The 14,663-nt window shown below is 38.4% G+C and overlaps 1 protein-coding gene across 1 annotated transcript in view; it reads left to right on the forward strand.

Annotated features, from left to right (window-relative positions):
- GC (GC vitamin D binding protein) overlaps positions 1 to 12,229 on the forward strand; it is a 36,421-nt gene extending 24,192 nt beyond the window's left edge. Inside the window, exons 10-13 of the mRNA XM_045998574.1 lie at positions 246 to 343; positions 2,170 to 2,302; positions 8,279 to 8,333; positions 10,287 to 12,229. Of these exons, the coding sequence (XP_045854530.1) occupies positions 246 to 343; positions 2,170 to 2,302; positions 8,279 to 8,308 (261 nt within the window). The 3' untranslated portion in view covers positions 8,309 to 8,333; positions 10,287 to 12,229. The remainder of the gene's footprint in view (positions 1 to 245; positions 344 to 2,169; positions 2,303 to 8,278; positions 8,334 to 10,286) is intronic.
- The last annotated feature ends 2,434 nt before the right edge of the window (positions 12,230 to 14,663 follow it).

Consider the following 14,663-nt stretch of genomic DNA (forward strand, 5'->3'; position numbering starts at 1 on the left):
CTTGTTTACACGTAGTTTATAGCTACTTTTGTGCCATATTGGCAAAGTGAATAATTACAATAGAAACTATATATAGCTTACAAAACCAAAAATATTTACTATCTGGTCTTATGCAGAAAATGTCTGCCAATGTCTGATGTAGATAATAAACACATATCCTAATACATTAAGCAAAATTCTGATTTAATGTCTTCTAGAACAATGCTTCAAGACAAGTAATTTTGTATGTAATTGTTTTCCTACAGGGCCCTCAACTGAAAAAGGAGTTATCTTCTTTCATTGAGAAGGGACAAAAACTGTGTGCAGATTATTCAGAAAACACTTTTACTGAGTATAAGAAAAAGTAAGGGATTTTTTGGCTGTTTTCTCCACATCTATCAATAATAGTTTGGTATTGTGATTTGAAAGTAGAGTTGAAGATTAAGATAAAGAAGAGATGCAATCAAGAGTTTTAAAAGTCGAATCTAGTATCTAGGTAGGAAGAAAGGAAGTCCTTTTCAGAGGGAAAAAAAAAAGTCATGTGCTTCAGGTGAGAGGTGAATTACAAACAGTCACAGAAGTAGGAATTACAAGACCTGCAGGAACTTGATTCAAAAAACAACAAATTAGCCCAAAGTTCATCAACATTCTTGCCCTAAAGCTTACATAGGTGTCCCCACACATAATTGAGGAACTAGAAAACTGCCAAAAAAGGTTACCTGACTTAATGGCATATCGGGTCTGACAAGACAACACAAACTTTCCATCAAGTGTAGTATCACCCATGACAGATATGTGTTCTTTACAAATTGAAAATAACTAATCATCAGTCATGTTGTATGTGAGTCAACAGTCTTGTTTCTCAAGTAAGAGAAGAAAGGCCACTATAGTGAAAGGAATTTTACTGGGTTCCTAAAGATCTGTTGCATTCCCAACTTCATTAAATACATTTCTTAGATCCATTTCAAATCATCCTTATCAACACAGGCCTAAAGCAAGCACAAATAGAGCTCCACAAAAAGACATAAGAATCCCAAAAGTAGGTCACCTCCTTCAATGACCCCCATGAAGCCTGCTTTAGCAGAACTCTAAAGAAAATGAAAAATTGTGAAAACCTTAAGTTCAAAATGCTTATTTCTCAGTTGTCAGAAAATAGTATAGGATAACATTAAATAGATAATACAAGTTTTTTACTCCAGGGTTACACTGGGCAACGAACAATTTATATAACCTCAATATATTAAAAATAATAATAGAATAGAACTGACATTTGGGGTTATGAAATCAAAGGCTGAGACAACTGCATCCAAGTATTTGAAATCCTGCACAAGGGTACACACACACACACACACACACACACATTCACACTTTTTCTCCATTCTCTGAGTTCCTTCTGATCTGACTTGTCTCCTGTTCCAACTTAGGACCAACTACTTTCAGTAACGCTTTTATGAGTCAACTAGCCCCCTCATCCTCTTGTCCTTTCCCAGCACCCACCTTGCCTCAACTAGACAATTTTGGGTTTCTACCACCTCCCATTGCCCACAACTAGACTGGCAAGTAGTTCCTGAAGAAGGTCATAAAACCAGGCTGAGTTACTCATTAGAAGGGTCAAGAGATACCAAGATTATTACAGACAATCCAGAGAACTCAAGTCCTAGCACCATCTTGGAAGCTAGAGGGAAAGTTAACTGATAGTAGAGCTAACAAGAGTCAAAGTTTCTGACCTTCTTTGTGTTTCTCCAACACAGCCAGTTGAGAAGTAGGCACACTGAAGGGGAAACTGTATAAAATAGAGAATAGAAAAAGTATTAAGGTGATATAAAGTCCCATGATGAAAATACTCTTTAAGGAGCTTGAAAACTAGCCCTGGAGAGAAGATGAAAAGTCAGAAAGAATAGGAGAGGAAGGAGCCATGTTAATATAATTAAGCAAGTGAAAGGGGAAAGATAGGAATTCAAATCCAGCAACGAATTGTAAGATTACTTTTAGGATCTTAAAAGAGATGGAGATTCACTTTCTAACCTCGAATTGAGTTGCCAAAAATCACTCCACAGATCTGAAATTTAAGAACTATTTCCACTTTTATTTTTATTATTATTGTGAGAGACCTGAAGTGAGTAATCATCTTGCATCAGAAAGGTTTATAAAATACATCTAATAAAACCTTACATACACATGGTCTTTCAGACTAGAAGAGCAATTAAAAGCACAATTGCCTGATGCCAGTGCCGTGGAACTCCAAGGGCTGATTGACAAGCGCTCAGACTTTGCCTCCAAGTGCTGTTCCATAAACTCACCTCCACTCTACTGTGATTCAGAGGTAAGAAAATTTAACCCTCTACTTAGCACTGCACAGTATTTTAAGAACTTCTATACTCAAATTTACTAACTCCTCTATTACTGAGATGCCATTATGTGTCAGACTTTTCCTGACACTTTCATGGGGAAAGACAAAACAATTACTGTTTCCTTATTATGCTAATTTGAAAGCAAACTGAGGCAGTTGAAAACTTTGTTGCCTATATTCATCAACCCTTATGTTAACAAAGTATACTGCAGTGTTTTTCAAGCTGAAGGTTATAACATATTAACAGCTTTTTAAGACAAAAAAATAGTGGTAGAAAGAGTCCATCTCACACAGTGAGTGTAAATATTTGTGAATTTTACTTCATATATGTACATGCATATCGGTATCAGTAGATAGAAACACTTTTAGAAACCTGGATCACAAACCTTCTCTCTTAATCAAAAAAATTTAATTTTGGGGCGCCTGGGTGGCTCAGTGGGTTTAATCCTCTGCCTTCGGCTCAGGTCATGATCTCAGGTTCCTGGGATCGAGCCCCGCATCGGGCTCTCTGCTCCGCAGGGAGCCTGCTTCCTCCTCTCTCTCTGCCTGACTCTCTGCCTACTTGTGATCTCTCTCTCTGTCAAATAAATAAATAAAATCTAAAAAAAAAAAATTAATTTTAAGAAAAAAGTGCAACTGAAAATTAATGGTCACTAATGTCTCTTTAGAGTAAGAGGTTCTAAAAGTTTAAAAGGAGTCATTTTTAATTACAAAAAAAAATTTAGACACTATTGATTTGCTTCCAAACTTTAAAAGCTAAAGAAATCAAAAGTCACACATCTTCCAATTACCCTCCCCACTCCCACCAGTTCTTGTGTTCACTTTTCTTTAAATGTAAATGTTAATCCCCCTCCTCCTCCATTCCCTTTCCCCTATTCCCTTCCTCACTTTCCTTCCATCCCTTAAATAAAATTTACATAGATGTCAGGTGATTTATTTTTTTACCTAGTGCATAACAGGCATTTCCATCAAGCCCTTTTTCTGTAGTCTGTTAGTGTATCCTTTCTACTACATCTGAGACTGCAGGTTTTCTCCTATAAGCCAGTGTGAGGCAAGTACTTAGTGTCCTACCTTTATGCAGACTGAACACTCACTACAAAGGAGGGGAGGAGAGCCCAATGTAGGCCATATGGGTTCCCTGCCTGTAGGTCTGGTCATTCTCTGAGATTTTGTTAAATGTTTTAAGCTAGGATGTCTTCTACCAAGTCAACTTGTATCTATCCCATTCCATGGGGAGAGTTTCTGTTGGCCTTTTTCAGATACAGTAAGTCCTTTTGCATCTTCCATTTGGCCTGTTACTCCCCAGCACTCATTAATCATTTAGAAGAGTCAAAAAGACAACATTTCATTCACTTTACTGTGAATTTGGAGGTATTAGTAATAATTCCAAGCACTGTGTTGTCTCACCAATTCCACTTCTGGAATAGAGAGGCTGGGTTAAGAACAACTCTATGCCAGGGCACCTGGGTGGCTCAGTGGGTTAAGCCTCTGCCTTCAACTAGAGTCAGGATCTCAGGGCCCTGGGATTGGGCCCCACATCAGGCTCTCTGCTCAGCGGGGAGCCTGCTTCCCCCCTCTCTCTCTGCCTGCCTCTCTGCCTACTTGTGATCTCTGTCAAATAAATAAATTGAAAAGTATTTTAAAAAAAAGAACAACTCTATGCCAAAATATTTTCTTCCTTTGCTCACCTCTTTCTGCTTATGATATTAAATTATATCCTTTTCTTACTCTGGTCGTGGCTGTTGAGATTGGATTGATTTTACTATTGTTTATTTTGTCATGTGTTGGGGAAACATCCTTTATGATCCATTATTGACCCAACATTTTTGTGTGTTTTTTAAAGATTTTATTTATTCATTTGACAGACAGAGATCACAAGTAGGCAGAGAGGCAGGCAGAGAGAGAGGGGGAAGCAGTCTCCCCGCAGAGCAGAGAGCCCTACGTGGGGCTCAATCCCGGGACTCTGGGATCATGACCCAAGCTGAAGGCAGAGGCTTTAACCCACTGAGCCACCCAGGCACCCCCATTTTTGTGTTTTTACATGAAAAGAATTTGACTATAGTGTAAGTCAATATTTGGGCTAATAATTTAATGTCAGAAGTCCTCTTCTATAAGTTGGATAAACTTGTGTAAATTCTTGAAGATCTTCATTTAAACCATGAAAATGACAAAAGCTTGGTTTCATCTTATTATTCTACCATTTTTCTATTTCTAATATTCTATTAGAGCACCTTGAGAATACTTATATGTATATAAGTACAATTTTTTATACTTAAAATGGCTTTTTAAAAGTTAGTCAAGTCTTAAATGATATATCTGATAAAGGGTAAGTATCCAAAATATGTAAATAACTAGAAGCCCCAGTGGCCTGATGGATAAGGCATTGGCCTTCCCAAATATATAAATAACTTATAAGATACCACCCAAAAACTGAATAATCCAATTTAAAAAAATTGAATAAATGTCTATTCATGTCTTCTACCCAAGAAGCCATATGGATGGCCAACAGACATATGAAAAGATGCTCAACCTCACCGAGTATCAGGGAAATACAAATCAAAACTCCAAGAAGATACCACCTCATACCTGTCAAAATGGTTAAAATTAACAACACAAGAAACATGTGTTGGCAAGGATGCTGAGAAAAGGAACCTTCTTACACTGTTGGTGGGAATGCAAACTGGTACAGCCACTCTGGAAAACAATATGGAGTTTTCTAAAGAGGTTAAAAATAGAACTGGCCTATAACCCAGCAATTACACTACTAGGTAATTACCCAAAGGATACAAAAAATACTGATTCGAAGAGGCACAGCCCAAGTATCCATCTATTGATGAACGGCTAAAGAAGAGGTGGTATATATACACACAATGGAATATTACTGAGCCATAAAAAATGAAATATTGCCATTTTCAACATGTAGGAGCTGCAGAGTATTATTCTAAGTGAAATAAGTCAATCAGAGAAGGACAAGTACCATATGATTTCCCTCCTATGTTGAATTTTAAGAAATAAAACATATGAGCAAAGGGGGAAAAGAATCAAGAAACAAACCCTGAACTCTAGAGAAAAAACTGATGGAGGGAGACAAACCATAAATGACTCTTAATCTCACAAAACAAACTGGGGGTTGCTGGGGGGAGGTGGGATTGGGAGAGGGGGAGCGGGCTATGGACATTGGGAAGGGGAGGCGAACCATAAGAGACTATGGACTCTGAAAAACAACCTGAGGGTTTTGAAGGGTCAGGGGTGGGAGGTTGGGGGAACAGGTGGTGGGTGATGGGGAGGGCACGTTTTGCATGGAGCACTGGGTGTTGTGCAAAAAGAATGAATACTGTTACGCTGAAAAAAAAAATAAAAAGGGGGAAAAAAAAAGAATAAAAGCCTATTCTTTAAATTCTGCTGAGAAATAGGAGCACCTGGGTGGCTCAGTGGGTTAAGTGTCTGCCTTTGGCTCAGGTCATGGTCCCAGGGTCCTGGGATTGAGCCCCACATCGGGCTCCCTGCTCGGCGGGAGTCTGCTTCTCCCTCTCCCTCTGCCTATCTCCCTGCTTGTGCTCTGTCTCTCTCTCAGATGAATAAATAAAATCTTAAAAAAAAAATTCTACTGAGAAATAGATTATCTTCATCTTTCATGAAAATGCAAGCCAAGTGAAATTCTAAACAAAAATTGGAGGAGTTGGATTGCTAGAATATTTTGGTCATTTTCAGCATTAAAACGCTTAGCATAAAACAGCTGAGCAGTCCCCTTCCTTTACTACCAACCTACAACAGCTGAATTAGGTTTCCTTATCCCAGAAAAATAAAATTACTTCACCTAGAATTTATTACCAGCGGATTTTGCTGAGAGTCTCAATTATTAAAAGGACTAAGTATTTATATTTTTACATTTTGTCAAAAAGCAGTTTTTGTTAATCTGTTTATCCATAGACACACTTTTCTTTTTGACATCATACAAGACATACTGAACAATAGCACACAACACATGCTTCCTTCAAGTCTGTTGCTTTTTTTTTTGAGTTGCATTCAAATTTTTTATTATAACACATTGCCATTTAGAAATGTTGTATTTTCAATTACAATGATGAAGAGGCAGGCTTATAATGATTTTCTTGCTTCATCTCCAGCTAATGTAGAGCAGTGCTGCCGCCGAAGAGCCAATCTTTCAGTAATTGCTAGAGAAGAGGGAGACAAATGGAACAGAGGCTCTCGCGTACATGTGATTGTCTGGATCGCTGGGAGAGGAGACCCTCTGCTGTTTGTCTTAGCCCTTTATTTTTTTTAAATATTTTATTTATTTATTTCACAGACAGAGATCACAAGTAGGCAGAGAGGCAGGCAGAGAGAGGCAGGAGGGAAGCAGGCTCCCCGCACAGCAGAGAGCCCGATGCGGGGCTCGATCCCAGGACCCTGGGACCATGACCCAAGCCGAAGGCAGAGGCTCCAACCCACCAAGCCACTCAGGCATCCCTGTCTTAGCCCTTTAGGTGGTTTTCTACACTAATCTCACAGCTAGGTTAATGAGCTGGCCTCTGGGACTTTATGTTAGAACAGCATTTGTTTTTTTGTTTTTTTTTTTTAGATTTTATTTATTAATTTTGACAGAGAGAGATCACAAGTAGGCAGAGAGGCAGGCAGAGAGAGTGAGAGGGAAGCAGGCTCCCCTCAGTGCAGAGAGCCCGACGTGGGACTCGATCCCAGGACCCTGAGATCATGACCTGAGCTGAAGGCAGCGGCTTAAACCACTGAGCCACCCAGGCGCCCCAGAACAGCATTTGTTTTGATTCTCAGTGCTTGGTGTCAATATTTGGCCTGTCTTCCTATAATATTTGGGATATAGTTTATTAAATCTCCTTGCCCTGCATTTGCTTAACAGATTTTTCCTTAAAAATATTGCCTATCTACTACATTGACTCCAAGTCATTTATACCCAGGGACTCACATCTATCTACCTTTCTAAATGTACTCGGCACAGCCACTAGAAGAATGACAAAAGGCACTTCTGAATCAGACTGAAAAAGTGTTTCATTAATTTCAACATGTCCAAACTCTTCCCCTTAAAAACCTTCTTTTGTGTTTCCTAAGGTTATGAGTATCACCACCATTTAATCATTGTCTAAGTTAACAAGTGACCTTGATACCGTTTTTTAATATACGTCCAAATACCAAATCCCATCAATTCTAACACATCAGTTATCTCTACCTCCCCACTTCTACATTTATTGGTACTTAAATTAGGCAAACTTTTGCCTGAATTACAATGTCCCAGTTGGTTTCCTGTCTCCAGTCCACCACCTTCCATGTCTCACACTGAACCTCATCTCTATACAGAGGTCAAAATAACCTTTGTAAAATATAAAATAGTTAGCACATTCCTCTATCTCCATTGCATCTAAAGTTTTGTTTTTGTAATAGAGAGTTTGGACACTTAACTTCTTTTCCAGTCGGACCTACCATTACTTCTTGCTCCTCCTGCCTTTTTTTTTTCTCTCCTGAACTTCTTGCAGTCTTTCAAGTACATTCAGCTTGCTCTTACCTCAAGGATTTTGCACATAATGACTCATCCCAGACTGCCTGATGCTCACTCCAACCTGTCTAAATCTTTCATCAAGTCTCAGGATTCAATTTAGACCTCACCTACCTCCTTTGGGAATCCTCCCCATGGCACTCAAGCTCTTCTGGTAGTCCTTACCATTCCGTGCACACCCACTAACTGGCACTTGGTAACTACGGTCATTTCTTTCTTGTCTGTTTTTCCTGGAACACTGTAAATTCTAAGGGCAGGGACAGTATAAAACTAAATAAATGTGAACGATGACTAATAAAAAATTTAATATAAAGCTATGTTTGACAAGACTATTTTCCCCCAAGCAAGGTTCAAATTTGTGTATACCTTCTGCAGCAGTTTACGAGATACTTTATGACTTAGATAACGTTTTTTCATTTCAGATTGATGTTGAAATGAAAAACATCCTATAGTCCTGATGCATGTGTGTGGTCTTAGGTAAGTATAGTTTTTAAAGGCAAGTAAGTATAGTTTTTAAAGTCCCAGATACGTACCTTAAAAATCCGAGAACAATTTGAATCGTCTCCTTGCTATCTATCATCTATTCAAATTCATTTTACAGTGAAAACATTAAGCATATGGAAAAGTTAAGGAGCTTCTATACACATACACAACCAACTTCTGACCCATTTAGGCCTAGAATCTAGGTCCCCAGCTTGGTACTGTACCCATTACAGCATCACATCTAAGATAATGACAACATGGAGATCATTTCAGCAACTTTGATGCATTCAAAGTTTAAAGACTCAGTTTAAAGTGAGAATCCATCAAGTATTAAAGAGAACAGGGTTCTTAGAAGGAAAGAGGCATTTTTCAAATTAAATCAACATGTTTAAAGTATTATCACTTGCTTATTTTAGATATTACACTTTCACCCATAAAAAAAAATACATGATGATGTTAAGAGCATAAAATAGAACCACACAGCGTAAACTGAAGTTGACCTCAACTCTGCGTGTTACAAGATTATTCTCTCCAGATTTAATTGCACTCATTTTAAAGATATTACTTTTGAGATTAAAAATGATGAAAATCATTTCAGTTCATTTCAGACCTTCATTGAGCAGAGAGGCTTTTTAATGTTATAAGATTATTATTTTGCTGATTTATTGACAACATTCCTCAAAATGATATGGAAGCAAAGACCATTGACTAAGGAAATCAAATCATTCCATCACATCCAATATAAACTCTTTGAATATAAAACAGTAAAAAAGAAAATTAACATCCTGAGAGGCAGGATAATGGAGGTGGTCACAGAAACTCTTGAAATTAGCCACCCCATGTTAGAATTCCCCCCTCCAACTATCTATCTTTGTTAGCAAGTTATTATACTCCCTAAAGCTCAGTGTCTTTTTTTGTGAAAAAAGCATTACAGTATCTAGCTCTCAGCACTGTTATAATGATGAAGGGGAGGGAATGTATGGAAAACACCTAGGAAATGGCAGTCCTATCCGCAAAATTGCTGCTGCTGCTTCAACTACAGATAACATGAACCTAAACTCAAATGGGTTTCCCCCAGATAGATCAGTCTTCTCGTATTTTACATTGCTCTAGAACAGATTTATATTCTTCTGAGTTTTCTCTTACAAGAATGTGTCAACTCTCCCATGGCAGAAGGGACACGTTCCTGCGAAATCTCATGAGGCCAGTTAGCTTTTTTTTTCCTTCAGCTTTGGAAATAGTGTTCCCTGGGTTGCCGAGAGATAAAGGAGCCAGCTCCCATCACAGATTCAAGTTGGATAGAAACCACCACCAGAATCACACTCACCACAGTCAGGTGCTTACACCTTGAGAGAAACCCATGAGGAAAGCATGAGTCTCCTGTCTCTCCTGTCTCTTCCTCAAAGGCATAAGCTCAGGACAATGAAAGATGGAATCCCTTGCGCTGTACAAATTGAACTATGGTATAACTCTGCTGCCGCATCTCAGTGGGTTTGGTAACCAAGGAGTAGAGGGGACATATTTGCCTCATTACAAAGTAGAGGGGGATTTGATAAAAACTTACACTAAGTGTTTTACTTAAGAAACTACTCTCTCAATCCCATGACTAGGAAGGCTCATATGCTATTGAGTTGCTGCATTTTTTGTTTTGGCTGTAACCATTCATCCTCTGAGCACAAGGTTACACACACATTAATTCAAAGAAAAAAAGAAAAGCTACGATGTACCTTGACATAACAACAGTGATGGCCTTCTAGACAGGTCTTGGGAATTTCTTACATTTTTGATCTGGACCCATGAATTGGGTCATGGTGGATATATGCATCATGCTAGACAAGTTTCTCTTTAAACATAAAAATAACCGGACCTTATAAACATCTGCTAAGCGATATTATGATTGTTGCCCATTAGCTGTCTTTCTAACATTTATTTTCATTCTTCTTATAGATCTGGTTTTGAAACCACCTGGGAACCTAAGCAAAACCAGAGCTCCTGGGAAGACCAGTAGGATACTCCCTGCTTTTTATCAGCTACAATATCTTTATACAATGATAAGTTTGATAATTTGCTATGAAAATAAATATAATGCAGACCATAAATGTTACCGAGGATAATATTACAATGTTGATCTTCAGCTCTGTCCCTATGATTTTCACAAAGATGCTGTGATAGGCAGCCCCAACCTCATGAGCACCTGCTTTCTTCTAGCTCTCTGCTCTTTCTAGAAGATTCACAACATTAAGTATCCACTTTCCAATTCCCAGCACACTAAGCTCCCTTTCTTGATTGCTTCTCAGGTTTGATAGGTAATATTAAGTAGAAGTTAGCCAGACTTCTATCATAAATGGCCTGGGATAGCTCACTTCTTAAAGAACCACCACCACCTTCCTGAGAACACCTTTGTGAGCCCAGCTACAGGTTGTGTGGCACTGAGTAGGTAACATCTGCCTTGCATAAAAAATCTCTGTGGTCTGAACATTTTTATCTTTGCTAAAGATGACCCCTCAGAGCAATTTATTGGGTCAAAATTCTAAAAACCTGAGTGCAGCTTAATTCAACTTACCACACGTACACTGTATAAGATATTATTTCTGTGTGCTTCCTTTGCTCAGGGAAAAATGAATGTTCTGAGTGGACAGGTTTTGTTTTGAAAAAACAGTCATACTTTTAGAATAAGCACTTCTCTGAAATCAATACAAGCCAAGGAAAACTTCTCTATTTATAAGTAATCGCCTGAAGGAATTTACATTTATCTCATGGTAGATGTAGAGTTCTATGGTAGAGATGAAGCAGATTTTGTAGCAAATATAAGTGGAGTTACATTAACCAAAATCATCCCTGGTCGAGCCTCAAGATTCTAAGTCTTCTCACCAGGAAGAATATCATTAACTAAGCCAAGGTCAAATCCTCAAGACTTCAGTGGCCAGTAATGGGAAAATAAAATGCCTGTCTCCTTGCAGCTTCTGAGGAAGGGGCCAGTCTTACCTCCCATAAAGATTCCAAAATGGGAAATTAACCTCAAATAGAAAGTTCTTCAGATACCATGGGAAAAAAAGCGGGGGGGGCAACAAACTATGCACTACATATTTAGGCAGAATTTTAGATTTCTTAAAGTCCTTTTTTACTTCCAAAAGTATCTTGATGAAGCTTCAAAACCAACTCTGGGACGTAACCATTATTGATAAAAATAAGAGAATGAAACTCCCAAAAGGCAACTGAGTGGCCTACGGTAACAGGGAAGAATAAAGCAGAGACTTAGCCTTCAAGCCCAGATGCCATGCCCATTAGTCTTGGAAAGTATATTGGAAGAATGTGCTCCCTGAGGAAATTAGTTCTGGAAACAACATAATGTATCTTCCTTGAAAAGTCACAATGGACCGTGTATAATTTAGTGTCCCTAATTTAACCACTGGCTCCTTTTTCTCTAAATATCACCCAGAATTATTGCTCTGTAAAATTAATCTTGGAAAATTCTGCTCCATTCTTGAGAAATTACGTTTACCAATCATTCATAAACCACTACAAACATGCCCATTTTGGTCAAGCATTTTTATGCCCGACCAAGGAGAAGCGGGTGTTTTTTGTCACTAAATATTTAATAAATGTTATATAATGGGTTGAAGTAGTGTTTTCATGGTTCCCCTGAATATATTTCTCAGCAAACTCTGAAAAACTTTCATCATTTTTTTATATTAAGGATCTCTGACCCAAATATACCATCATTATACCCAAATATACCATCAAGTTTAAATTTCAGACTTTATATGCATAATTATGCTTGTATTTGTTACACTTTATGGGAAGCAAAGATCTTTTGAGAAGATATTGTCAAAACTTACACTTACTTCCTAAGTGCTTCTCGTCATTAAAGAGATGATTCTGAATTTCCATCTACTGTCAGCCAGAGGTGACTTTACTTGTTAGTGTCTATTATATATATAAATGATCCCCATTTTTTATGCATTACCTATCACCTTCTTCCAAAAACGAGGTACTCACCATAATAGAAACAAATACAATTCTCTGTTTCTAAAAATGGCACTCACAAACTGTATCAGAAAGGGTTCTCCAAGGAAACAGAACTAAGAGGAGATAGAAAAACAGAGAGAGTTCATAGAATTGGCTTACCCAGTCATGGAGTGGAGTCTGAAGTTCACCAGGCAGGCGGGCAGTCTGAAAACTCACACTGGGTTTCTATGTTGCAGCCTTGAGTTAAAAGCAGAGTTTTGCTTTTAAGGCCTTTGATTGGACGCGGCCTATGCACATCGTAAAGGGTAGTAAACTCTTACTTAAAGTCAGCTGGTGGTTGATGTTAATCACATCTACAAAACACCTTTACAGCAACATCTAGACTAACATTTGACTAAACAAATGGCCACCATAACCTAGCCAAGTTGACCCATGAAGTTCAGCCATCACACAAAACTTCTGGAAATTGCATTGTCCTTTATAAGACTTAATCTCTTTCAAATTGTAGTACTAACACCCTGTGTTTTTCTAGATGCCTAAATCATTCCACAGGCGATTCTTTTTTTCTTTTCTTTGTACTTTTTTTTTCATTTTATTTTATTTTATTTCTTTTCAGTGTTCAAGAATTCATTGTTTATGCACCACACCCAGTGCTCCATGCAATACGTGCCCTCCTTAATACCCACCACCAGGCTCACCCAAACCCCAGCCCCCTCCCCTCCAAAACCCTCAGTCTGTTGGTGATTCCTAAACCATCACCTGAGAATCATCACCGTAAGTGGTCTACACAGGATTAGTATATTAATACCTTTTCTTGGAAATTCTTAAAAAAACAAAGCTCCTTTTTATGGAGATTTTAATTTAAAAACATAACAAGGGGAAAGCCTTTCTATTATGTCCTTTAATCCAATAGCAATATGCTCTAATGAAACAAGAATTAAGCCAACTTAACGTTTACCCAATTTCCAAACATCTAGAAATAAACAAGAAGATTAAGAAGCTTGTGTTTTTATGACTCTGGCCTTCTTTCTGTGTACCCCTCCCCACAACTAAATCCTCACCTTCACCCAGTATACAGACCATCGATTCTCAGAGATTCAGGTTTAATCAGTCTTGAATGGAACTTGCTATACAAAAGTCTAACTCACTGCTTTAGAAGCCCAGCACATGGGGCACCTGGGTGGCTCAGTTGGTTAAGCATCTGCCTTTGGCTCAGATCATGACCTTAGGGTCTGGGGATCAAGACCCCAAGTTGGGCTCTCTGCTCAGTGGGGAGTCTGTTTCTCCTTCTCACTCTCCCTCTGTGCTCTCTTTCTCTTTCCTTTGTCTCTCTCCCTCAAATAAATTAAATCTTAAAAACAAACAAAAAAAAAAAGTCTTGGCACCCTCACCCAAACTAGAAAAAGGGAAGCATCTGAAATCAACCAGTGAAGGTCGTTGGCTAAGTGGTTATACTGGGCAAAGGTGAATTTCTATTACCACTTTCTCTCATCCCACCATTGCATTATGAAAATGCTGTCAATTATGGAATGAAATGTTTGTTTCCCATTACAGAAAACCCAGTCATGGATAATCAAGTCAAAAGATGGCCTTTCCCAGAGGCAGTTTCTTCCTTGTCCATTTCTCCCAGGATCTTAGATATTCTTTTCCCCACCAGGCCAAGAAAGTACCTAATTATTCTTTCAACTAAGCGCACCACCGCAAGTCTCATCATTTTACAACTAATTCTTTCCGGCAAATTCTAGTTTGCAATTAACAATAATACCTACTTGCCCATCCACCAAGGAGGGGTCTGGAATTCCTATATTACCTCTGCCCCAGTAAGAAAGTTTCCAATAATGAATTAGGTGTCTTTTTCAGGCTACAAGCCAGAAATACAGATCCTTGCAACCCTGTATGCACCATGGCAAGCCTGGGCAGGACATGCTTGCTTCAAATAAAAATATCTTTGCCTCCACCTTGTGGCTAACAGGCCTAAATGCAGATAGCTGTGCAGAAATCTGTTCTGAAATCAGTCTTTCCATAAAGTGGGTGGGAGCTGATCACCTGGCGTATGCTGACCTTGTGCTACAGCTCTGTTTAGAACAATATGAAAAGCCAAGCTGAAAGAATGGGCAACCTTCATTCTCAGAGATTTTAGCAACTGTGTGAATTTCACCATTTTATACACAACAGGCCAGATGATCTAATTTTTTTTTCATTTAGTTCCTGAGGATGTTTAAAATTTTGCCATTTTTTTCTCTTAAAAGATAGCATTAGTGATGGAGTAGGAGTATCATCTAGATATTAAACTCCTGCTAAGATTAGGTAAGAAAATGTAAAAAAAATAGTACAATACCTCACTTTTTACACACT

The sequence above is a fragment of the Meles meles genome, chromosome 2 (genome assembly GCF_922984935.1).
Source record: "Meles meles chromosome 2, mMelMel3.1 paternal haplotype, whole genome shotgun sequence".
Taxonomy (NCBI): Eukaryota; Metazoa; Chordata; class Mammalia; order Carnivora; family Mustelidae; genus Meles; species Meles meles.